General features: G+C 42.7%; 1 protein-coding gene and 2 long non-coding RNA genes across 7 annotated transcripts in view; 1 reads left to right on the forward strand and 2 right to left on the reverse strand.

The window, feature by feature from the left end:
* The window catches only part of LOC148119851 (uncharacterized), a 54,205-nt gene that overhangs the window by 19,166 nt on the left and 8,742 nt on the right, over positions 1–26,297 (reverse strand). For all 5 annotated transcript variants that reach the window (XR_015734863.1, XR_015734860.1, XR_015734862.1 and 2 more), the window contains exon 2: positions 22,234–22,348. This is a non-coding gene — a long non-coding RNA (uncharacterized LOC148119851). The remainder of the gene's footprint in view (positions 1–22,233; positions 22,349–26,297) is intronic.
* LOC148119852 (uncharacterized) lies at positions 566–11,587 on the reverse strand. Its single transcript, XR_015734869.1, has 2 exons — positions 9,299–11,587; positions 566–6,202 (listed from the first exon to the last, which is right to left on the reverse strand). It is a non-coding gene; the product is annotated as an uncharacterized LOC148119852 (long non-coding RNA).
* LOC125396178 (cytidine monophosphate-N-acetylneuraminic acid hydroxylase) overlaps positions 7,885–26,297 on the forward strand; it is a 57,622-nt gene continuing 39,209 nt past the window's right edge. The window contains exons 1-8 of the mRNA XM_087896482.1: positions 7,885–7,966; positions 8,159–8,359; positions 13,930–14,021; positions 17,270–17,379; positions 18,691–18,881; positions 22,808–22,955; positions 23,296–23,377; positions 24,270–24,407. Of these exons, the coding sequence (XP_087752608.1) occupies positions 7,959–7,966; positions 8,159–8,359; positions 13,930–14,021; positions 17,270–17,379; positions 18,691–18,881; positions 22,808–22,955; positions 23,296–23,377; positions 24,270–24,407 (970 nt within the window). The 5' untranslated portion in view covers positions 7,885–7,958. The remainder of the gene's footprint in view (positions 7,967–8,158; positions 8,360–13,929; positions 14,022–17,269; positions 17,380–18,690; positions 18,882–22,807; positions 22,956–23,295; positions 23,378–24,269; positions 24,408–26,297) is intronic.

The following is a 26,297-nucleotide window of genomic DNA, read 5'->3' on the forward strand; positions in this document are numbered from 1 at the left end:
AATTCTTAGAAGCTCTGCAGAGAATTCTTTTGTCATTTACACAAATAAATGGGTCGTCTTTACTTTTTATCTTTTTACTCTCTTACGGTGTTTTGGAATGAATATTTTCATATAATCATATAATTAAATATTGATAATTTGATAGTTTTCTTTTGAAGTAGTTTTTTCTGTTGTTGCTATTGTTTTTATTTTGGTGTGTGTGTGTGTGTGTGTGTTATAGTCTGTCTCATGTAGTTTAGCTAATATTTAAGCAGGGCTTTTCATAGCATCCTTTTATTGTTCCTCTAATGATCACAGGGGTCTGTAGTGTTGTCTTTTTTATTTCTGATATTGGTTCAAATGGTTCTTGGGTCAGTTTAAGATTACGATGGGTCAGCAGTTTGTCTTTTTTTTTTTATCTTTCAGTGCTCCAAATTTTGTTAGGAGATCTTGTCTATTTCCCCTTCCCCGGGGATCTATATATGTTTCTCTTAGGGCTCACCTTGTTACTTAGCTTTTCGTGGATTGTGGACTATAGGCTTGTTATCTTTTGCTTTACAGCTAGTATTCCACCTATAAGTGAGTACATACCATGTTTATCTTTCTGGACTGGGTTACTTCACTCAGAATGTTTTTTTTTTTTTCTTTTCTAGTTCCATCCATTTGCCTGCAAATCTCAAGATGTCATTGCTTTTAACTGCTGAGTAGTACTTCAATATTTAAATGTGTCACATTTTCTTTATCCATTCTTCAGGTGAAGAGCATCGAGATTCTTTCCAGGCTCTAGCTATTACAAATAATGCTCTATCCAGCTTTTCTTAACTTAAATTAATCAGACTACCTTTAGCCTCTGGGATTTCTTCTTTTCTTCTGTATGTCTTACTTTCACTCTTACTCCATGGCTGGGTAGCTGGCCCCAGTGTCCTCCTCTCCTTGTTCTCTCTTGCTCTTTCCTCTTCTTCCAAGATTTCTCCTCCAATTTATTCTCTCTGCCAGTCACCCCTGCCTATCCTTTTTTCTGCCTTGCTTTGGCTGTTCAGCTCTTTATTAGACCATCAGGTGTTTTCGACAGGCAAAGAATCACAGCTTCACAGAGTTAAACAAATGAAACAGAAAAGAATGCAACACGCCTTTGCTTTTTTGTTGTTGTTATTGTTTCAAGACAGGGTTTATCTGCAGCTTTTGGAGCCTGTCCTGGAACTAGCTCTTGTAGACCAGACTTGCCTTAAACTCACAGAGATCCACCTGGCTCTGCCTCCTGGGTGCTGGGATTAAAGGCGTGTGCCACCACGGCAAAGCTTTTTTGTTTTGTTTTGTTTTGTTTTTGCAACACATCTTTGCATTATTAAAACAAATGTTTCACAATATAAACAAATATAACACACCTTAAAATAATATTCCACAACATTTCCCACTTTTTGTCTAAATAAAAAGGTCTTAACTTTAACATAGTAAAGGTATACACAACAAAAACAATTGTCAAGTAAGAATTATATTTATGATATTCTGCCCATTTGTAGTTAGCATATTCACAGAAAATAATGTTTTGCCTATCCTACCTTAGTGAACCCAAAGTTTTACACCTAATTTACTTTCTATCATAACTAAGGAAAGCTCCAACTATATCTAGTCTTCAACTCCATCCAAGACCCAGAGGGAAGCAATATTATCTAAGTAAACAGGAAGTGCATTACAAGCAACTTCCAAGACTCTAGAAATGACAGAGACATCTGGCTGCTGGGACAATCATCCAAAGTTCCTCTGCAACATTGGGGCATCTATCTTAAACCTACAGGCCTAGAGTATCTGGCAGTCTTTTCAGTGAAGCAGGAGATCTGAAGAACTGTCCTGCCTTGTATTAGCAACATCATCAGTCACTTTCCTCTGTGTCTTGTAGAATGTCTGGAAGACTCTTTCATGAAACAGGAACTCTGAAGGACCATCCCACTTGCTTTGGCAAGGTTCAGCAGTCATTTTTCTGTGACTTGTCCAGTCTGTACAGCACACTGTCAGCAGTCAAGGTGAAACAGTTTCTTGCCCAAATGGCTATCCTTGCCACAATGAAAGCAAACTCCTATGGAGTTTCTTCAATGTCCATCATTCTTTTATGAAGTAAATTGGTGCTGCTAGGGGCAGATGTATCTCATTGTCATGAAAAGTTCTGAGTTAACAAAATATGTCATAGTCTATAGATCTTTGACGTGTTTGAAGATCATTTATCTATCTAAAATATATCTCAGTATGATCTAGAAAACATGCTTTACATATCTTCAAATTTGACTGTTATAAATGACTAATTGCTAACCTATGTTTCTTGATTATCCTAAATAGTTTATAATAATAGCTTTCAAAAGCTAGAAATTTACCTTACATTTTCAAATGATCTGTATAGGTACAATACCTTAAGCAAGCGTAGAAACATATATACAGTGTGTGTTAACAAAAATGACCCTAAATTTGTATCACTATGTAAAAGTCCATACCAATATAAAATATTTGAGATTAATAGTTGTTTTTAAAATATATTCAATAATCTACCCTTTTATCGTATCATTCCTATATTTCCATATTCCCCTAAATATAACAAACATCTATAACCCACCAAATAGCCAAAAGCCTCCCACATCCCTCTAAGGAATGTAGGTATCATGTTTTTAAAACTGTTTCCTGCAGTCTGTGGATGAAGTATCTTTAGAGTTCCTGAGAAAATTTGAGATAATGATCAAGTCCAGGAAAGAGCAGCAGTAGCCTTTCTTGATATATATCACCTGCCAAGTTTCAGGAAGTCTCCTTTGATCATATTAATATATGATCATATTAACCTGGAATATTCCTGGAATATTCCAGGTTAATATGATCAAAAGGAGATACAACAATAAGCAGAGAGCTCATTAGTACTATGAGGTTTTATGAGTGCTGCCTTAGTTGGTTTATATCATGTGGTCATCTTAATCAAGACGGTGGTGAAGTTACCTGGCACGCACTCTCTTTAGCCTTAATAAAGATGGCTGCCAGCCACATGGTTGCTTTCGTCTTGGTGAGGTCATTAGCCAAGATGAAGACAAGCTGCAATTTTGCTATTTAAAAACATCTATTTTACTAAAAGAAATGTGGATCACTTATATAGTATGCTGTAGCAAATTAAGATTACCTGTGTGCAGATTTTTTTTAATCATTAGCCTTTTGTTACAAGATTTAAGCTAGTTTTTTTGTTACAAATATTATAGATTTTTTTTCAAGGATTTATTTACTTATTATAATACAGTGTTCTGTCTGCATGTTTGCCTCCATGCCAGAAAAGGGCACCAGAGCTCATTATAGACGGTTGTGAGTCACCATATGATTGCTGGGAATTGAACTCAGGACCTCTGGAAGACCTGTCAGTGTTCTTAATCCCAGATATTATAGATTTTCAACCATACCTAATGGACTTACAAATCATGAGATAGAGTTTTCAGCATATTCTTAAGAGACTTTTTTGAGAGCAAAGAGCAAATAAATCATAAAGATTTTCAAGAAATATAGAAGAAAGAAGTATAGAAGAAAAAGCTTTAGATAAGAGACTTTTGAGAGTGTAGAGTCAAGAAAGTTTAGACAGAAGAGATTTGAGGAATATTTGTGTGGTGGTGGAAATTGTTACAATCTGCAAAAATTGAAAATTGAGTGTGCCACATTTTACCTGTTGAGCTGTAGTAAAACCAAGTCACTTGGAGAAAGACAGCAAAGCTTTGATGCAATCTCTGAGTCAGAGGAGGAAAAAAGAATAGAACAAGGTAAGATAAGGTGGGAAGGTCACAAAAGCAATCTACACATGGGAGGAACCCAATATTATAGAGTTCCAGGAAGGCATAAGGAAACAGCAGGACTTAAGCAGAAGGCTCCAGCGACAGAGGGCTAACGGCAAGGACACAGACACGGGCAGCTCCTAAGTGGAGGTGAGAAAGTTCCAGAAGGGAGCTGAGAACATGTGGTAAGGGACAAAAGGGTGGGAGAGAGAAGGGTAAGTGTCCTGGTAACAAGAATTAGGGGAGAGGTCTCGGTAAAAAGAACTGAAGAGGAGAAGCTGGTACTTAGGATACTGAGTGAGGCCAGCAAGGGTTTGGTATGAAAATAGGCACCATAGATAGCCATTTACCTCTTCTGACAATGATAAGGAAATGGCTCCTTTGGAAGAGGGGCATGGGTGCCAAATTTTGGGGGAGTTTCCTTTGGATCTGACAATAGGCAGTCAATGATTTCTGGGGAATGGGAAGTCATATTTCTCAGCCTTTGCTCAAGTAAATACCCCCTATCCAAGTTCACAATATAATTGTCCCCTCAAAACAAAAAAGATACAAGTGTAGGGGAGGGACTTGGGGAGAAGGAAAGGTTTGATGGTGGTGGGGTAATGGATAAGAGAGGATGATGGAACTGGGGGCGGTGATCACACACATTATAAAATTATGAATGCATAAATTTAGAAAGAAATCATGAATAGCAACATGGACCTATAAAACTGACAATCCTTTCCCTTCCATTCCCTTTTCTAAGTACAGCCCTGGAGGATTTCTTGGTTTATGAGAGGTGCCTTCAATATGGCCTCCTGTTCTACCGGGCACAGCTTCACTGATATTCTTATCCCTATTTCTCCCTCAACCTTCAGCCCTGAGCTAGAAGCCATGACCATTGTCCTCTCGAGCAGCGGTTCTCAACCCTTCCTTCTGCGACAACTCTGTAATACAGTTCTTCATGTTGTGGTGACCCCCCCCCAGCATAAATTTATTTCCATGGCTAGTTCATACTATAATTTTGTTACTGTTATGAATTGTAATGCAACCACTGCTTTCTATCTGATGGTCTTAGACAATCCCGGTGAAAGGGTCATTTGGTCCCAAAGGGGTTGCAACCCGTAGTCTGAGAAACATTGCTCTAGAGTGAGTCTCATGATGGCAACAGCATCACAGCATGGGTGAAGTCTTACCCCAAGAGAACTCTCCTGCTTATGTTATTGTGAGGTCTACATTGTTACTAGTTTTGGAGACTGTATCTCACTCTGTAGTCCAGGCTATCCTGGAACTTGATATGTATGTGACTGGCTTGGAACTCCTGATTACTCTGCCTTGGCCTCCTAAGTGCTGAGACTATAGGTGTGTGCCACTGTACCCAGCATGGCTCTAGATTTTGAGTTTCAAAGTAAATTCTCGAAGTATCACTCGTGGTGCTATGTCTTACCTCCTTCCGTGAGACAGAATGTCACTATGTAGCCGAGGCAGGTCTTGAACACATAATCTTCCTGCCTCAGCCTTCCCAGTTACTGGGATGACAGATGTGAACCCACCACATCTAACTTGCTACAGATCATGGAAGTAGTAGATCAGTAACATTGTCTTTGTTGAAATAAGCACTTTACTTTGTGGTACTCTTTTTTCAAAATATTTGCATGATTTACCTTATTCTTTATACATAGAAATACTGATTTTAAAAAAGTGGTTGATGTGTATTAATCACTAATACAACCAGTGCATCCAGCTTTTTTGTTTGTTTCTGAGACAGGGTCTTGCTTTGTAGCCCAGGCTGGTCGTGAATGCGCAGCAATCTCCCTGTGCCTGCCTCCTAACCTCCTTCCCAGCACCCTGACATGCTGTGCCTCTTGCAGGGTATTAGGGATGTTTTCACTTTTATCCTGACGCCACTCATAGGCAAATAGGGCACTTTGGGCTCCTTGGTCTTGTGATTCTTATTCAGAGAGATGACAAGAATTCAAAGGGGTTCATGTTTCAAATAACTGTCAACATTCCATGGTGAGTCTCCCATCAGGCTCAGCGGCAGGGATGTCATCCATCCTTATCCTTTTCCACACAAGCAAAGGTCTCTTTTAAGTTTGAGCCATCTGCGCTCGGCACTTTCCAATCTCCTCTTGGATTGTAGTCTGAGGACCGCTCACATGGACGGATCCCGAGGTGGGTGCTAATACCCCCGGGCTCAGCTTCCCCTTGTCGTTATCCTGATACACAGCAGCTGAGGTGACCCCTCTGCTGTCCAGGTCCTGTTCTAAGGTGACTGGAAGGCTTCAGCTGAGACCTACAACCACTGCTGCTGTCACGTGACTTCTCTCAGTCAGGGTGTGACTGGATAGGTAGAGCTGTGGCTGCAACTTCTCCTCAGGGTCTTGCTTATCAGGTACCAGGGTATGTGGTGCATCCTTGACTCCGTGGACATCTGCTCCACCTTGTCTGAGCCGTCCCTGCAGGGAGAGGGACAGCAGTCAGGAGGCTTCAGACTGGGCCAGGCATGGTGGTACCCTCACAGAGCAATCTCTACCCATCCGATGTGACATCTACACGGAGCCATGGCTCCCATCCAGGCTTGCAGCAGAGCCCAGGGCTGGGATCCTATGAGCCTCCATCCACAGTCCGAGGTGCACACCGCCTCAACAGCTACTGCCCCCTAAAGGCTTCTTTTCAAATACTTAGAGTAAAACTAAATGCTGAAAAACATACATTAGAACATGTAGCTGTAGGTGTTGGTGCCCATGGCAGGAACACCTGTAAACCCAGAACTTGGGAGGTAGAAGCAGGAGAGTCAGTCATTGCCTATATAATGAGTTTGAGATCAAAATGGGTTCCAGGAGACCCTGTCTCAAAAACAGGCTTGTACGTTGGAGCTCCATTATTTTTCTGCTTTGTGTTTTCTCCAATGTGGTTGCATGTGAAGCTAGAAAGAGCTGCAGTTCATTGCACCTGCTTTCTTCAGTGGGGGACACAGCTGGGACCCTAACACAGTGGTCTTGGGATCCATCCAGCCACGCAATCCAAAGAGCACAGCATCTGAAGACGGCTTTCCCCACTGAGGCGTGGCGCCTGTGCTCGCTTTTAAGTGGGTGTTAGCTGTTTACACTGTAAAGTGATTCACAAGTTTTGGAATGGATTCCTTCCTACCATATTCGCTTAAAACATTTATTGGGAATAAGCCAACATGTGCTGTAAACAGAACTGGGAGGTGCGGAGGACAGAAGTGGCCGTGGTTGCGCGCGGTAAGATGGGTATCTGTCCCAGAGCTGTGCCTTCCTCTGTAGAGAACTGGGGATAGCTTGAGCCCTTCACCCTGCCACGTTCCCCACCCCATCCCCCACCCCCTATTTTTTTTTTCCTTCTGGTTTCAGACATTTACAGACTGAAAATGAAACCATCCCCGCAGACCCTTGAGCTCATTTTGAAAGGCAACATGAGGGGAGGAGAGAATTTTTTGAGTCAGTTTAAGTTTGGAGTAAAAGCTACAAGTAAACCACATGCACCCAGATTTCTTGGCACCACAGATAAGGGAAAAGGTGCATTTTGAAAAAAACCTCCCCGCCACAGAACTTCAGCTTTGTTAGGATTCAAAGTCCCCAGTGGAGAGAGCCTGTTCAGAAACTGGGCTGCAGTCAAACCTGGTGTTTCAATTCCTCAATGGCTGCTAAAGTTTTCTGTAAATCATTCAAACTTAATGCCTGAGAAGGTTAACTTGTTAAATAGCTAACCGATGAAGACAGCATGGGACAGAGGGTGAGCTAAGTGGTGGAAGAGAAAAATTCAAGACAGGGACTTTCAAAGAGGACACATATAAACCGAGCAGGTAGGGTACCGGGTGCACTTTTGGCATCCTGCGGGGTGGGGTTGTCTGGAATAGTCAGTGATGGATCCAGGAGGCTTGGCCAAGGAGGGGCAGCTTCCAGCTGAACCTACAGGCAGATGCAATCCTGAGGACCTGAATACCATCTGAGGCTGAGGGATGCCCAGCTTAAAAGAGAAAGCGGGGAAGGCTGAGCCAGAGACCCAGGCTTTTAAAGGAGGTGGGGGTGGGGAGAGGAAACACTAACGGAAAAAGTGACTTTGGGGAAGCAGTCTCTCTCCAGGCAGTTTAATGCCTTTTTCACTTTCCTGGCAGGAGAAAAAAAAAAAGCCGCAGAAGAAGAAGGAACCCCCGGCAATTGCTTTGGAATACCCAGGAGCTGGCAGGCGATGGACAGGCAAGTGAGAGAGGACTCAGCTCTGTAAGAAAGCATATGCGCCTGGCTTTAAAGGGTGGAGAAAGGCACTATTGTAGGGGGGCACTGAGCGTGAGCTGAGGGAGAGCAACTTTTAAGCTATCAGTTCTGAATGTTTATCCTTTCAAACCCAGCACCACTAATGCTCCTCATAATGTCGGCTCTCCCTCGCAGGAAACAGACAGCTGAGACGCTGCTGTCTCTGTCGCCGGCTGAAACTGCCAACCTCAAGGAAGGAATCAACTTTTTTAGGAATAAGACTACTGGCAAAGATTATATCATTTACAAGGAGAAGGGCCACCTCAAGGCATGCAAGAACCTCTGCAAGCACCAGGGAGGCCTGTTCATCAAAGACATTGAGGATTTAGATGCAAGGTACACGGGTCCTTTGCTCTCTTGCCAGGGGCCCTGTTTGCTTATCTAAATATTTTAAACGACATGATCAGCAAATTGCTTCTAGTAAACTTTCCTCTTGTTTCATTGGGATGGTTTCCAGACTTCAAAATGTTATGTTTTGCTTAGATTTACTTTCTCTTTTCTCTAAGAACTCTAAAATTAGCTTGACAATCCTAGTCATGGTAGCCTACTTCTAGAGTACATGTACTTGTATGGAAATGTTTGGGTTGCAGGGGTGAACACACACACACACATACACACACATGAGAGAGAGAGAGAGAGAGAGAGAGAGAGAGAGAGAGAGAGAGAGAGAGAGAGAGAGAGAATTCCCGGGCATCTGTTTCATCAGTTGCTTTATGGATACCAAATCCTTTCAAACAATGGTTCTCAACTTGTGGATCACGACACCTTGGGATCAAACAACCCTTTCATAGGAGTTGCCTGAGACTATCAGAAAACACAAATGTTTATATTACAATTCATAACAGTAGCAAAATTACAGTTATGAAGTAGTAAGAAAATGATTTTGTAGGTGGGGGTCACCACACTGCATAAAGTGTTGCAGCCTTGGGAAGGCTGAGAACCATTGCTCAGAGTCCCCTGCGGCCTGTCCTGGGCTGTGTGGGCTAAGTCCCTGGGGGTTGGGCCTTTTCCCTTCTTTGTGTCATGGATCTTATTTCTCTGCTCACGTGTGGATAGTTCGGTACTGGAGGGATGTTGCAGGAGGAGGGCCCGCTTGTCCATCCCAGCCGCCCAGCTAGATTACACCCAAAATAATCATACAGAAACTGTATTAATTAAATCACTGCTTGGCCTATTAGCTCTAGCTTCTTATTGGCTAACTCTTATATTAATTCAACCATATCTATTAATCTGTATATTGCCACGTGACAGTGGCTTACTGGTAAAGATTCTTACCGGCATCTGTCTCAAGCAAGGATTTATGGCTTCTCTCTGACTCCACTTCCTTTCTCCCAGCATGCCATTCAGTTTTTCCCGCCTACCTAAGTTCTGCCCTATCAACAGGCCAAGGAAGTTTCTTTATTCATTAACCACTGAAAGCAACACATTGACAGAAGGACCTCCTACACCAGAGGGAGCTGAGGAGTTGTCCAAGAATCCCCCTATCGTTGTGCAGAGGACAATTTCCAAATCTAGAACGTTATCACGTCTACCCATAGAGTTGTATGATTACACACACAGTTTCACAGTCCATGTTATTACATGTACATGTTACTAGACTTTCCAGTGCTAACCTCTGGGGCATCCAGAGTCAGAAAGTGCAGGTCATATTCCAGATGAACTGTTTATTGTCTTTCTTCTGAGGGACTCTCATCTCCTTCATCTCTGGTACATTTGTGCAGAACTCGGGGTGGATAAAGATTTTTTTTTTCTCTTGCTGATCGTCACTGGGTGGCTCTGAGTTTCCTGCCTTCTTACATGTAGCTAACCACATAGAGTAGTGCTAAACCTAAGTGCTACAGTGTGAGCTCTCCTCCCTGCCTGCCTCACCACTCACCAGCTCCGGAATCAGCTTGAACAGGTTCATAACCTTCCTCAGCCTCAGTCTGCTCATTTGGAAAATGAAAACACCACCTACTCTGCCAGGTTGCAGCGAGGGTAAAATGCTTGCTGTTGAAGCCTGAGGACCTGTGTTCAAATCCGTAGCGTTTTTGTGTAAAAAGCCAGGCACTGTGGCGTGTGCCTGCGATCCCAACCTCTGGGGAGGCAGAGAGAGGAGGATCCCTGGGGCTTCCTAGCCAGCCAGTCTAGTTTAATCAGTGAGGTTCAGGGAGAGACCCTGTCTCTAAAACAGTAAGTGGAAACAATGAAGAAGGAGCGACTGCATGTGGCAGACACGTGTTATGAAAGAAGATATGAAGCGGATTGGTGTTCTAGTTCCTGTTATGGATGTTTTGGTTTGGGTAGTGGATAAATGCATGAGTATATTCAGTACTAAAAGTGTAAAACTGAAGTTTCACATTTATTCTGAGTGTCAACTCTAACATATATATGTTCATTAAGTTGTACAGACTTTGGGTGTAGATAATTTTGGTGTGTGACATTTTTACTTATTTGCAATATTTTTTTAAAATAAAGGCTTATTAAAATTAATTTCAAAAAGTAAATGGAAAAGAAATTGAGAAAGACTTCTGGTAGTGACCTTTGACTTGTACACATGCACATACACACTCGCACACATAGAATCACTCACTCAAAATCTACAGAAAGGGTTTAAAAGACCATCACCTGGAGTATATGATAAACAGCCAATAAATGTTCACCACTGTTAGTATTCCCGTGATCTTCTGTATACACAGATTATTGGGAAAAAAAAAACTGTTGTTTTTGCAATCAGTTTGCTCACCTAAATATAGTGAGCTCCTCACCACAGATCAGCCGTTCTTGCCTCATGCAAAATCGTAAGGTGGTTGATCTTAGTTTCACTTTATCAGCAGCTTAGCCCTGTTTTATGTGAATATGTATACACACGTGTGTGTGTGTGCATGCATACGTATGTGTGTGCGTGTGTGTGTGTGTGTGTGTGTGTATGTGTTTGTGTAGGAGGGCAGATGTTGACAGGTTTCTTCCTGAATCACACTCCACGTGATCTTTTGAGGGTCTATCACTGAACCTGGACCTCGCCTCGCCAATCAGGTTATATCAGGCTAGGAAGCCCTAGGGGTCCTCCTGTCCCTGCCTTCCCAGTGTTGGCTATAGGTGCACGCTGTCATCCCTAGCTTTTTACAGGAGTACAGGGTTTAGACTCAAGTTCTCCTGCTTGTGTGACAAGTCCTTCACCCACTGAGCCATTCCCTAGCCTGCTTTCTGTGCAGCCTTCACAGGGAAGTTGGGCTCTCTTCACGGTAGCCTCTGTGGAGCGCGTTGCTCAGTAGCTAAACTGCATGCCGGTGATGGCTCCTACTTGTCTCTACTTTCCATTCTTGTGCTTGATCCCGCTGTGCAGTTACCAATCCTAGGAAAGCATCTTTTCCAGGCTACAGTCAAGCATAGTCTGTTCCTACCTGCCGTTCAGTCAGTTCTCTTCCTGACACATAACTAAAATCAGCAGATCTTAGGTGCTATACACTTCATGTCCTTAAGTCTAACATGCTCTCATAGCTTCTCTGTGTGTAGTGGGCTCTTCTTCATGCCCACTCCTGTCCCCTTCTACCTCTCTCTTGCCCCCTTCTATCCCTTTCCCACTCCCTTCTATATCCCCCCATCTTCTCTTGTCCCACTCCTGCTCACCCCAATCAGACTGAAACCCAACTACACTTAGTTCTGCCAACTTTCCCTCTTGGGTTCTTTAGTCCCATCTGGGATGTCTCATCCTAATTTTTAGAGGTTGTTGTCCAAGCGTGCCTAAGAACGGAAGGGCCACAAAGTTCTGGATATAATCAAGCTTGGAAATGTCGGCTTGATATGCTTACAAGTTAGAATTAGGGACTGGAGAGATGACTCAGAGGTTAAAAGCATTGATTTCTCTTCCAGAGGTCCTGAGTTCAATTCCCAGCATCTACATGGTGGCTCACAACCCTCTCTAGCTGTATCTAATGCCCTCTTTTGGTGTAAAGGCATACATGAAAATATAACACTCGTACATAAAATAAATAAATCTTAAAAAAAACAAGAATAAGTTAAAATAGATGCTTTTGATTTTTTCAAAAAATGATGTTTCTGGTCGGAGACATTTCTTGATTAAAAAAATCGTTGCTTCTTGAATTTCAGTAGGAGTTTATGAAGCTAAGGAAAGAAACATTTTTGCCCCCTACTTCTGACTGAGCTCTCCCCTGGTCTGCCAAGCTTTATTTTCTGGGGAGATAAAAGGGAACTGGATATGGTAGCTCATGCTTGTGATTCCAGTATTAGGGAGACTGAGATGGTGAATTTCTATTTGTTTGGCACCAGTTTGGGCTATACAATAAAATCGGACTGAAAAACAAAACAAAAAACAAAAGCAAAATAAAACTGAGCCAGCCAGGTACAGTGAGCTCCGCAGGGTGGAACACTTAGGAGGAGGCAGAGAGAACAGGAGCTCATGGTCACCCTCAGCTGCACAGTAAATAAAGGTCACGGCTAGCCTAGTCTCCATGAGGTCCTGTCTCAAAAAAGTTGATGGGAGAAAGAAAATAAGGAAGGAAAGAAGGAAGTTAGTTCAAGGGGACAGCAAAAGGGTCACAGCACCTCCTCTAAAAGGTCTCCTGCTTGCTATAATCTGAGTCTTATTCTGAAATGGAATTAAATTAGTAAATAGAAATGTAGAACACTCACCCAAATAACTGGTGATAAAAACAAATTTTAGTATATGTTATAAATATAATGGGAGACACGCATTTGAAAACACACTCACTTTTAGCATGTGTGGTGGCACACACCTTTAATCCCAGCACTTGGGAGACAGGGGCAGGTGGATCTCTGTGAGTTTGAGGCCAACCTGGTTTACAAAGAGAGTTTCTGGACCCCCAGAGTTATACAGAGAAACTGTCTTGAAAAAAATCAAAGAAAGGAAAAAAGAAAAGAAAATATACTCACTTTTGTAGGCAGAGACTGCTTGTTCATTTCCCGACTGGTCAGACCCAAATAATCACACAGAAACTACATTAATTACAAGACTTTTCAGCCTATTAGCTCAGGCTTCTTATTAACTAACTCTTACATCTTAAATTAACCCATTCCTATTATTTTGCATATTACCACGAGGCTCATGGTTTGCTAGTAAGGTTCTGGAGTGTCTGTCTCCTTTGACAACTACATGGCATCTCTTTGACTCTGCCTACTCTCTTTATATATTTCTGTTCAGATTTCCCACTTGGCTATATTCTGCCCTGCCATAGGCCCAAAGCAGCTTCTTTATTAACCAATGGCAATAAAACATATTCACAGCATACAGAGGAGAATTTCACATCACACTTTGTCTGAAACTCATTTATCTGAGTATATTGTATCTGATCTAGTAATCACACTCTCAAACCTTAAATTCTAGGGAAATCTTTTGGAGATTTTAAGCTAGTTGGACACTGAAGGTGAAGGGTTGCTGATAGATAAGTCAAACATATGTAAGACCATGTTCTCTCTGAACCTCACTTCACTGTTATGAGAATGGACTCTTGACAGTTTGTGGCCAAGGGCTGTCTGCAGGAACTTGAGCTCCTATCATCACCTTGCTTATCTGGGCACAGCCATTGCTTCACCACTGCCCAGCCTTCCCTTCTTTCCCTAGAGCCTATGTATGATGACCATCACTCCAGGCTGTCCCTCTGCACCCTGGCCAGGAGGAGGTCACTTACCCTGAAGACCATTCTGTTGTCTCTAACGCACATCACTGTGTGAACTAGACGTCATCTTTGCATTTAAGAATGTTGCTTGATGTTTAGCCAGCATTTCCTTGACTCCCGCAGTATTATCGTTTATAGATTTTCTTTCATGTGTTTTGCATTCCATCAATTGCTTTGACTTCCCTGTCATGAGTTGCTTTCCCGCTTCATCAGCACTGACTCTCCTCCCACTGTGTCCTATGGTTGACTATCATCTCCCCCACCCTCCAGGACCGTTAAATGCACAAAGCACAACTGGAAGTTAGATGTGAGCACCATGAAGTACACCAACCCTCCAGGGAGCTTCTGTCAGGACGAGCTGGGTAAACACTCACCCATACTTCCTGCCAGGGCGGGTGGGGGAGGGGAGCCTTTGGCAGCTTTGTCGTGAGTGATAGCTTCCAATCTTCAAGTTTTGCATCTGGTCTAATTTTAAATTGTTAGACCTATATGATTGATTGATAGCTTGTTTGAGACAAGGCCTTGCTTTCTCATTTATTGATCCTTTGCGTTTCATCTTTGGAGAATTTCCAGCTCCTTTCTGTAAATCCCGGTCTCTAGCCTCCATCTTTGGAGGCCCTGTCCCTGTGCACACCAAACCTTGACCCTTCCCCCGAGGAGGGGCAAGGCAGCCCACCAAAACCTTGACCACTCCCACAGTCTATTTAAACAGCTCCCCGGAAAGTCCCTGAGTGACCGTGTCCGGTCGTGTGTGTGTGTGTGTGTGTGTGTGTGTGTGTGTGTGTGTGTGTGTGTGTGTGGTGTGGTGTGTCCCGTCCCATCCTGTTCCCCTCCCTGTGTCCCTCCCCCTCAGCTTCCAAGTTCTCCTCGGGGCTACCCGAGAGCTCAGGAATCCCATTAAACCTGGATATTCTTTAACTTGGCTTGTTGTGATTTGGCTTGACTGGGATTTTTGTTTCACTATCTCATTTATTGATTAGGTACTTGATTTCTCATTATTGAGCTTTTTTTTTTTTTTTGGTTCTTTGTATATTCTAGGTACGACTCCTCTGCCAGATACATAGTGAAAAAATGCATGCTCCTAGTCTGTGGGATTTCTTCACCAAATTGCTCTAGTTGCTGGACAGAGTTTGCTAGAAGTCCCATTTGTCAATTGGTGCTATTTCCTGACAGACTAGAGTCCTGTTCAGAAAGTTACCCATTGCCCGTCTATGTTTTGGACTGTTTCCCCTACTCTTTCCTCTGACAGAGTCACTGTTTCAGATCCCCTGTTAAGGTGTTTGATCCTTTTGGTTGAATTTTCATTAGGATAAGAGAGAGTGGTCTGTTTTTATTCTTGTACATGTGGGTATCCAGTTTTACCAGCGCCATTTGCGGAATTTTTTTTTTTTGGCATCTTTGTCAAAAAATAAAATGCCTCTAGCCAGGTGGGTTTATCTGAGTTCTTTACTCTGATCTATAGAGCTGTGTGTTTGTATCATCCTGTATTTTTCTTATCATGACTCTGAGGAAAATTGGTACTACTTTTATTCAATTCATTTGTAAGCCTTTTATTCTTTTTGATCATTCTATTAACATAATCTTAAGATTGTTTATTGCTACATATAGAAATATTGACTTTGATATTGATCATGTATCTACAGCCTTCCTGAACTCACTTATTCTTCCTATAGTTCCTTGTTAGGTATATTAAAGGTTTTATATCTAAGATCATGTCCTCTGGGGTGTAGATAGCTTAACTTCTTTCTAATTTGTATGCCTTTTCTTTCATTTTCTTGTGTAATTGCTTTATCTAAAACCTCTAGGCAAAAGTGGTAAGAGAAAAACTCCTGGTTCTGTTTCTGCTCCTGCAGTAAAAGCAGCTGTGTGTTTCTCAGCGGTCCTTTTCCAGGTCTCCTAACAGTATCGTCTAACTCATAAAAGGGTGTTGTTTTTTTGTCAAATATCATTTCTGTATTCACTGAGATGCTCATATATTTCTCCTCTTCCTTCTACCATCATCATTGCATTTTTCAAATATTGAATCAGTCTGGCACAGAGCTCACTTGGTCATGTGTGATTCTGTTTCAGACCAACTAGATCAGTAGTAATACCTTGATACCAAAACCAGACAAACACAGTACAAGAAAAGAAAACTAAAGCTGTCATTGGGAATTATTTAATTGTTTTTTTTATTGTTGTGACCAAATTCCTGGCAAGGACCAATTCAAGAGAAGAGAGGTTTCTTAAACACACTGTAAACCATTTAGAGGGTGTTTTTTTTTTCCATCTGAATCTATCTTTAGTGCATATCTCTTTTTTTCTGACCACATGAGTCTGTAATTTGCTAAGCAATATGGCTAGGATTAAAGCTGTGACTTTAATGGCTGGATCCACTCTATCCCTTAGCTTTCTGAGAGTTGGCTTCATGGCAGAGGTACTAGCGGGAGCCATGTTTATTGCCACAACTCTGTAGAGTTTCAAGGTCCCTGCCACCACCAAGAAGCATGCTATCAGCTATTTGTAAACACCATTTAAATATTTGATGACAGAGATGCTAAAAAGAGCTGCAAAGTTTTTGCAACTAAAGCTGAGTCAGGAAGCCTCACTTACATGAGACATGCTTGCCTCTAGCAAACAGAGCCCACCCGAGAAAATGTTACTACTAAGAAGCCATGCTTAACTCTGTTCTTTTGTATCTCTCAGGTTTTATGTGGATGTAATAGCCCCATGTTGGGTACCATTTGTAGATAGAGGCTTTTGTCCAGCCTAGTCCTGCAGCCATTCAGTCCCAAAGAAACACACAAAGGCCTACATTAACTATACACTGGTTGGCCTATTAGCTCAGGCTTCTTATTAACTAACTCATATCTTAAATTACCCCTTAATTCTTGTCTGTGTTAGCCACATGACTTGGTACCTTTTATCAGTGAGCATTCTCATCTTGCTTCCTCTGCATCTGACAACTACAGACTCAAGAGAAAAGGTTTCTTTTGGCTCATGGTTGGAATAGGCATGTGACAGATCTTTGTGAATTCTAAGCTTTCCAATGCTAGAATCCTTCTGCATGATGTCATTCATCATGTTGCCTGCCAGTAGCATCCCTCTACATGACGTCATTCATCACGCTTCCTGTCTGTGGCATCCCTCTACATGACGTCACTCATCATGTTTGTGGCATCCTTTTGCATGATGTCCCTCATCTTGCTGCCTGTCTATGGTGTACTTCTTGTGCCTGTCAGTCATCTCATCTCTCAAGTTGAACTTGAGTGACTTGAAACTACTTCCTAGTTACACTTCTTTTGGCTTATGTCACCAGGTTAGAAATTCCTTCCTGTACACTCTATCAGCGCCTTGACCTTCTCCCTTTCCCTGGTTTCATGACACTGCAGTTGTGTGGATATGTCAAGCATGCCTGAGATCTCTTGAGCTGCTGAAGTGCCGCATGAATAAGGAAGTGGGCATCATCAGTAGCTATCGTCTTGGTAGGTGCTGAGTGAGCAGTTAGTATTCTCTTCTGTCGTGAGTGTGATTTTGGTCCTCTACACTTGAACTGTATGTTTCTATTTCAGCGATACTTTCAAAAATGTCATTTTATCACTTGCTCAGATTTATTTCTCTTTGGTTCTAGTTGTCGAAATGGATGAAAACAATGGACTTTTCCTTATAGAACTGAATCCTCCTAATCCTTGGGAATCTGATCCCAGGTCTCCTGAAGAGTTGGCTTTTGGGGAAGTACAGGTAAGGAAATATTAAAATTATAATATTCCTAAGAACAAAATAAGACTAAGATCTCATTAATATATACATTTGAATATCTTCACAACTATATTCATAGATAGATAGATAGATAGATAGATAGATAGATAGATAGATAGGGAACAAAAATGATGTTTCAAAGGAAGAGCCATGTAAAACTGCTGGAAGAAGTTCGGGAGCTACCCTTAGTGTCTGAATATTTTTTGAATAAGATGGTAATTAGTCAATGCTTTGATGATGAAATACTTGAAGCTAAGAACTTTATGAAGGAAATATTCTAAACCATAGTTTGAGAGCTTCAAAAGCATGGTGTTCTTATGTACCCAACTCTGACAAGTGCTTCATGGTGGATGGACTCACAATAATGCAGGAGTGGCATGTCATACATGAAGAACAATGACTGGAGGGAGGTGCCAGTCCCTCATGAAAACCAGTTCTTGAGGGAATTGGCCAATCCTGAGATCCTGTGATCCTGAAAGAATTGCATTGATCTTTTCTAAAATCTCTGCCCCTAATTAATTAATTACCTTACACCAGGCTCCGCCTTTTAAAAATCCCATGCATTCTCAACATCCCCACCCTGGGTACCAAGTTTCAAGCAATGAACCTTTGGGGAATAAACTGCCTTCCCCTGCGACAGATAGCAAGCTGTTTATTTTTGCACCTCGACCTGAGATCTTCTGCAAGTCTTTTGTGCATTTTCTATCTTCAGATCATGTTCCTCTAAAGGAAATACTTCAGAAGTTTGGGGAAGACAAACAATTTCCCCATTCTCCGAGGACCTTGGTGCCTGCAGGGGTGGTAGGAGGGCAATGTAGAGCAGAAAACCATACAGCCCAGTAAGTCAGATGCCAGTCCAGTCTGTCCAGCTGTGCTAACCCAGAAAACCAATCAGGAACCAACCAACACCCCTTGAAGCCACACTGGCATGTTAAGTTCCCCGATGCTTGTCCTAACGCCTCTAACTGCCTTCATGGTAAATCCCTCAATGCTTGCTCTAAAATCTGTAACTGCTTACCCTGGAAACAGTGTTTGGAGTGGTCAGACAATAGCTAAACATGTAGGATCTGGTTTAAAGAGAGAAAAATTGGGTGCATCCATTGATTTGACACCAGGTACTAGAGGCTCCATTCTGACAGGCTGTGGAAGGAGTGGTGGTCTGTCAGGGTGTGCCTGTGGCTATAACTGAGCCGGAGTTGGCACGACCTTGTCAAAGAAGCCTCCTGAGCCTTGCACTCCACTGCGGCTAACCAGTAACCGGATCATAGCAGGAATGTCACTCTCTTCCAACAGGTAACTTATCTCACTCATGCCTGCATGGACCTCAAGTTGGGAGACAAGCGGATGGTGTTTGACCCTTGGTTAACTGGCCCTGCTTTTGCTCGAGGATGGTGGCTGCTACACGAGCCTCCATCTGACTGGCTGGAGAGGCTGTGCAAAGCAGACCTCATTTACATCAGTCACATGCACTCAGACCACCTGAGGTAATGAAGCCAAGCACCCAACTCCTAAAATACCACAATGGCTAAGCTGGGCGGTGGTGGCACATGCATGTCTTTAATCCCAGCACTCAGGAGGCAGAGGCAGGCAGATCTTTGTGAGTTCGAGGCCAGCCTGGTCTATAAGAGCTAGTTCCAGGACAGGCTCCAAAGCTACACAAAGAAACCCTGTCTCAAAAACAACAACAACAAAACAAACAAACAAAAAGCAAAAAAAACAGCCAACCAAACAAAAGATACCACAATGGCTGAACTACAGGCATCAGGGGGCTCTTTAGGGTTGTGGCTTTGTTTCTTAGACAGGTTCTTTACGAAGTTCAGACTGGCCTTGAACTCACTATGTAGCTGAGGATGCCCTTGAACTTCTGATCCTTATATTTCTCCTTCCAAATGCTGGGATTATAGACATGTTCCACTGTGCCCTGCTTATAAAAGGTTTTTAGATTCTTCTGCAATCACTGCCTACCCACTCTGACTTGCCCCATTAGGACTATGGAGAAATAAAAGTACATTTTTGTACATGTACCACAATTCTAATTTTAAAAGCGCTCCACAGTTTATACCGACAGGAATGAGGTAGGGGTATTATGGAAAGCAGGGTGATTGATAATCCCTTACAGACTTCCATTTTGTCCTAGTTGGAAGATGAACAGGCATAAAGCCCATCAAAGCGACTTTTTAGTTCAAAATTTATAGCATGCATATGTATATATGCATATATATACATTATATATACATATATATATACATATATAATTTTCTTTTAGTAAAGGACCAGTGTTCTTAGCATTTGAAAAGCTGAGTCAGGAGGATCAGGAACTCAATGCCAGTGTGGCCTACATAGCAACATTGTATCAAACATGACAAACAGGTACTTTTTTTAAAATAAAGGGCCAACTGAATATTTTCAGTTTTGTAAGCCATACAACATATACTGAATGTCACTTAGCATTGCTATTGAAACAGGAGAGCCACGGAGAGTCACAAATGAGCGTAAGAACCAAGTCCCAATAAAACTTTAGTGGCAGATACAGTCTCCACGTGTCATAAAATATCATTGCTTTTATCTTACATTATCTTGTAAGGCTGTGTACAGAAGCAGGAAGACGCCTGGCTCATGCACTGCTTTGCCAAGTCCTGGTCTGTTGTTTGTAGAGACAGCCTTGCTGTGTACCCAGACTGTCTGGATCTTTGTGTCTTAGCCCCCCATGTGCTAGAACCACCATCCTTTTTCTCTGTCACTAATGTTGAACGTAGCAATGCCCACAATGTTCTCAAGAACTTACACTGTTTCTTCTTCTGGGACCCTCTATGATAAAGCGTTTGCCGGCTGCACTTTGCTAGAAAGTCCCTGCAACAGATAAAATGTTGGTTGTTGGTTGACTGACCTCTAAATAATGTGGAACTGGAAGAAATGACTATCCTCACATAGATGGCTTAAGGGAAGAAATGTCTATCCTCACATAGATGGCTTAAAGGGAAATGGTTTAAATTTTGAATGAACTGAAACAGTAATAAATTGCTTAAAACTCACTTCTTTAACTATCTAGCCCCCTGAGTGACGGCAGTACAACAAACCAAGCTTTGCTCGTTTGTTGCAATACTTTTACCCTGAACCAGTTGGTGGGACAGCAGTTGTCTCACCCGAAGCTTGCGGCAGCCCTGGGTGTTCATTTTGTCATAACCACCATGTGAGCTGATGATTTTATATAGCTTGTATATCAAACGAGACTGGCGGTGATATGGAGATATGTGATTGCATTACACTTCATTTACAGTTAGTTGCCCAGGTCTTAGAGAGACGCCTCCTGTTGGACAACCCAGAATTTGGGGTAGGGTAGGAATAAGAACTTTAAATGTCATTTGGTCAGCCATGGGCCTGAAGAGCCAGTCGAGGGCCAGTGTCAGGGCCTCCTGGGACAAAGCTGCTAAACACTGAGGACAGGGTCCCAAGTACCCACTGTGTACCGATTAGCTGGGTGCTTGCCCCTGGAAAACTGCCGACACGGGTGACTTTTCCCCTTTTGCTCCGTCTCCATGGCCAAACTCTTTTCATCTGGAATCCTTCCTGGTCAGCTAATAACCACCGAGGTCATTTCCCCCAATCCTACTGTCTGACCTTTACTTTTTGAATGAGACTTCCCTGGAACATAAAAGTAAGGAGAAAGGAGTGTGGTGTGGCAAATAGCGCTCAAAGGAAGGTGATTTCATAACAGTGAGGATTATCATCAGTTAGGAAACCACCGCGCTGTTGGTTACTTTCCTGCTGTTTTCAATAAAGCATTGGGACCAAGGCAGCTTATGGAAGAAACCATTTATTTGAGCTTATAGTCCCAGAGCATTAGAGTTCACCCTGGGTGGCATGAGGAGTTGACTGTTGCCATGGTTAGAGCAGCAACATATTAAACCGGGAGCAGGAAGCAGAGAGAATGCCCTGGTGACATACTTTCTCTGAGGCCACACCTCCTAAGCATACCCCAACTGCTGCCTACTAAGGACTAAGAATTCAAATGGCCAAGACTCTGGGGACATGTTCCTTTATGCCACCACAGCTAGAGAGAATATACAAGCCTCCTGAGGTCATTTTTTCCTCATCTTTATGATGCAAAATCTGTTTTCTGGACTCAGAGATTAAAGGCAAGTCAAAAGAATCCTGGAATTTTTAAAATCTTTTGCTGAGAGAAGAAAACCTGCTTTCTCCCCATTTCTCCTCCCCAACTCATAGGAATATTATCTTAGTACAGGGAATGCATACTGGCATACATATTTTGTTTGTGCTTACGGCATTATATTTCATTTTATATGATAGTTTGATTCTTTTATGTATTTGTCTGTTGATTGTAGGCATGTGGTACCATGCCCAGATGCTAGTCTGAGACTAAAATAGAAACTATCTTCTAATGGGAGCAGTGTTAGGTTTGGCCAGAAAAATAAGTTTCAACACCAGTTTATTGTTTGCATTACTTGTACATTTGTGACTATGTTTTTTTCATCTATAAAAAACAAAATCCTGAGAGAATACAGTAAGAATCAAATGACCACTGTGCATGGTAACTCATGCCTCAAATCCTAAGACTCAAGAGGCTGAGTCAGGAGGATTTTTAGGAACTCCGGGTCAGCATGGGCTACACAGTGAAATCCTATCTCAACCAAAGCAAATAAAATGCCCCCCAAAACAAACAGCAGCAACAAAATCTACGACAGAAAAAGAATTCAAATATGTGGAAACACCCGTGATAGAATGGGTACCTGGCCATTTGTTCATCCTTCTACCATACCTGGCAGTGCAACATAAAAATCTTCTATGTCATGAATGCTCAAGAGAAATGCAAATTACCTTCATGTGTGTAAGCAGTTCAAAAGACCCAGATGACTAGTTACAGAGTTGAGACTAGTGGAACGCCGAACGTTTGCCGCCTCCATTACAGTTTACTGTACGGCCTCTCTGGGTCCTGTAAAGGAAGAACAAAGTCAGCGTAGCTTTCTGCCTTTGGAGAACATGGCGGTGACCTGCAGGCTCCTCCTGTCCTGTGCTGTGTCCTCCGTTTTACTGAGAGCTGCTACTTAGGAAAATTATGAAGATGTTCACCTTGCAGCAATGTCTGCAGGACTCTCTCTCTGACTCCCGCCACTCCTCACCCCATCCGGCCTCACCATTCAGAGCAATGCTGCTGTGGAATGCTGGACTCACACACTTGGCTGGTGTCCATTCCACGATGTATGTGCTAGCCGGGAAGTGGTGTCTCCTGAGATGGTGCCGTGACTGTGAGAAGGAACCCGTCTCTGAGCTCTCATGAAAGGCTAATTTACAGCTGCTTCCTTTTCAGTCATCACGTTGTTTTCTTCCTGGTGAATCCCATTTTTATTTATTTATTTTTTAACATTTTGCTGTTTCAACCCCTCTGACCTAGTTACCCCACTCTGAAGCTGCTTGCCCAGAGACGACCAGACATTCCCATTTATGTTGGTGACACAGAAAGGCCTGTGTTTTGGAATCTGGACCAGAGTGGTGTCCGGTTAACTAACATCAACGTGGTACCGTTCGGACTATGGCAACAGGTTAGAGATCTATTTTATTATGCTTTCTGGGGTGATGTTTAAGTGTATAGATAGTGGCCCATATTGTCTGTACATGAAGCATGGCAAATAAAACCTGTATTCAAGCTTCAATTTTGTACATAACTGCGTTTGCTAAAAGATTTTCTTCCTATTTAGCAAATGTATGACCTTATAAAACAGGTTAATAAATCCAGTTCTGGATAAAGTATGTTTTTTCTTCCTTTCAATTTTGATCTGATTTGCCAGTCTTTCTCAAAATGTCAGCCTTCTCAATATTAAATCAAGGTGGAACTGCCTGACAGAATTGTTTTGTTTTGTTTTGTTTTTTGTCGGATTGCAGGTAGACAGCAATCTCCGGTTCATGATCTTGATGGACGGCGTTCATCCCGAGATGGACACGTGCATTATCGTGGAGTACAAAGGTGCCTTCCCATTCTTGCAAGCAATGGAAAATGAGGCATGCCGTGGGTAGGATGACTGCTGTCTGAAATCTGTTCTCGTCTTCAGCCCTTGCCATCTAAGAGAACACAACATCCTGTGCTCTTGTCTTAGGAAAATGAACCCGTTAGATCTTTTTTCCCCCCAAATGAAAACTTGTCAGTATTTAGGAGTCTGTCGTGACAAATACATAGCTTTTAGCACAAGGGAATGAATATGTACATTGCTTCAACGCTATCATTAATTTGTTGTTGAATAAATGTTATGAGTCCCTTTTATCATATTGCCGGGTGTGGTGGTACACACCCGTGATCCCAGCAGTTAGAAGCAGGAAGGACAGGAATTTAGAGTCATCCTATGATAAACAGTCCAGGCCAGCCTGGCCTCCGTAAGACCCTGTCTCAAAGAGCAAAAACAAAACAACAGGATTCAAAATCCTGTCACTAGAAGACTTCATCACGAGCGAGGCCTGGCCTTAGTTATGCCGTCATCATTTGGAACATAATCGTACATAGAATTTGCCAGAAATAGGGGCATCTGCATTGACTGGGATCTGGAGCTTCAGCATCTGGAGACAGGGGAGTATTGTGTGGTCTACCGTGGAGTTAGGCTGATGATCCATAAGGCATCCAGAGCCCATCCAACCCGAGGTATAAACTGCTTCATTTGGCTATCAGAACATTGTAAAACTTTAGACTCTGACAGCTTCCTCTTTGTGTTCTGAGCTTTATGTCTGTTTAATTTGTTTGGGTTTTGGGGGGACATAACAATTCTTCTATAATCAACTGAATCAGATTACATAGACTGCACTGGACAGCCATGTTGGCTTGGCCATCCAAATTGGACTGTTTCAGATTTTATGTTGTTTCCGCACAGGTCATAAGATACTCAACACCGTGGACTGCACCAGACCCAATGGGGGAAGGCTGCCTGAAAAAGTTGCTCTAATGATGAGTGATTTTGCTGGAGGAGCATCAGGCTTTCCAATGACCTTCAGTGGTGGAAAATTTACTGGTAATATTTTATATCCTTAGTGATACTGATTATCGGGCTTGGTGCTTGAACGGATGCCATGAAAAAAAAGTACAGAGATAACTGGTATATGGTTCCTGCTCAAAGGGGCACACACTCTGTTACAAAGCCAGACTTATGAACCACAGACACTAGACACTGAGGTTTCCAGCTTAGAACGCAATGGTTGAGTGTGCAGGGGACGCTGGTGTGTAGGAGCCGAACGAGCGCTTAGGGGAGGGGGAATCTACGAGTAGCTAAGAAAGACAGTCACCAAGTATCACAGGGAGGGACCAGGAAAGGATGGCATGGTTAACTCTGGATGAGGTCAAGAATGTAGTGAGTGGGATTCAGTGTGGATAGTTCCCAATGGTTCTGTGGAGTGGTCAAGGGTGGCACAGCCAGAGGAGGAAATTCTGCAGCGTGGATTCCCACCCTGGAGCTTTCTACTCCCAAGGGTAGTGTTGGGATTTGTATGAGGGAAGTATACGTGTGAGATAGCTTAGTTTTGATCCTTGATACAAACTCCAAAAGTACTACTAGCTTACAATGTTGGGTAAGTGAGCCTTGTGGTGCAATGTGACCCAAATGAAGCTGGCTCCTCGGCTAGTTTACTGTCTCCTCCTATGCATTTGTATCCGCTGCCTCCCAAGGTGTGTGGAGTCAAAGAGGGAATATTTTGCCCAAGAGAGTTAAAATATAGTTAAAGGCAAACACAGGAGAGGTAAAAAATATAGTTATGGAAAGTTGACTGGCATAATTCAGTGTGTGTGTGTGTGTGTGTGTGTGTGTGTGTGTGTGTAATACAAATGCATGTGTACAAAGGTCTGGTAATATAAAGATGTTTATAGTGATTATGTCAAGTTGAGTATAATTTTTATTTTTTCTGTGTCCTTATCTTATCTACCAGACTTCAATTTCAAGAGTTATAGAACCACACCCTGTGTGCTGCAACTCTAGATCCTGTTTAATCCTAGACTTCCCTGACCAATTGCCTCCCAGTGTGCTCAGTTGACCCCTTTGCCACCTGCTAGTGTCCTCAGGCTGACACTCCTGGTCTACCCCTGGCCCAGCTTGTCATGTTGACTATTTTCATTCCTTGGGGCCTTCCTGTCGTTAAACTCCACATGATCAGCCATTTTCCATGTGTGTCAATTCACCTACTGTCTGTTCCCTGACTGCCCTGTCTAAAGGTGGCCATGCCACCCTATCAGGACCCAGCCTAGACAGGTTCGTATGTTCCAGGCTAGGGGTGTATGGATTCAAAATGTTAGGCGGAATAGACAGAGATATGAAAGAAACACAGAGGTATAGAGGTATAGGAGAGTACCAGGAAAGCAACTCAGTGAATACTGAATACTGAGTCTGCCCACGTTTATTTTCCATATGCTTTTATATCCCAGTACAAAAGGGCGGGGGGGGGGGGGCAGGAAGAAGGCAAAGACTGCTTTAACATGACACAAAGGACAACCAGAACAGTCGCTTGCTTCAATACTTGAGACATCAAGTCACTATTTCCTGAATTTAGCATTCTGATATTTGGACAGGATACACAGTGACTATACCCTAGACCAAGTGTCCTGTAGGCAGCCACTCCCTGTGTCAAACCTGTTTTTAAACGAGGGAGCAGGAATACGCTTGAATTCTCCTACCTTTGGTCAAGGTGGAGTGGATCCACCTCTATGGGCCATCTTAAAGTCCGAAACACCAAGTAACCACACCCTAGGTCATGGCTGCACCTGTTGTCAACAACTTTGAAAGAGCAAAAATAAGCTCAACCTCTCTGACCTTCGGTCAAGGTGGAAGAGGACTCCCATCTGGGGGCCCCCACCCCACCCCACCTCAACACAGACACTCCCTGCCTGCCTTGTCTAAGGTGGCCATACCATCCCA

Source organism: Myodes glareolus, chromosome 14 (genome assembly GCF_982192425.1).
Source record: "Myodes glareolus chromosome 14, mMyoGla1.1, whole genome shotgun sequence".
Taxonomy (NCBI): Eukaryota; Metazoa; Chordata; class Mammalia; order Rodentia; family Cricetidae; genus Myodes; species Myodes glareolus.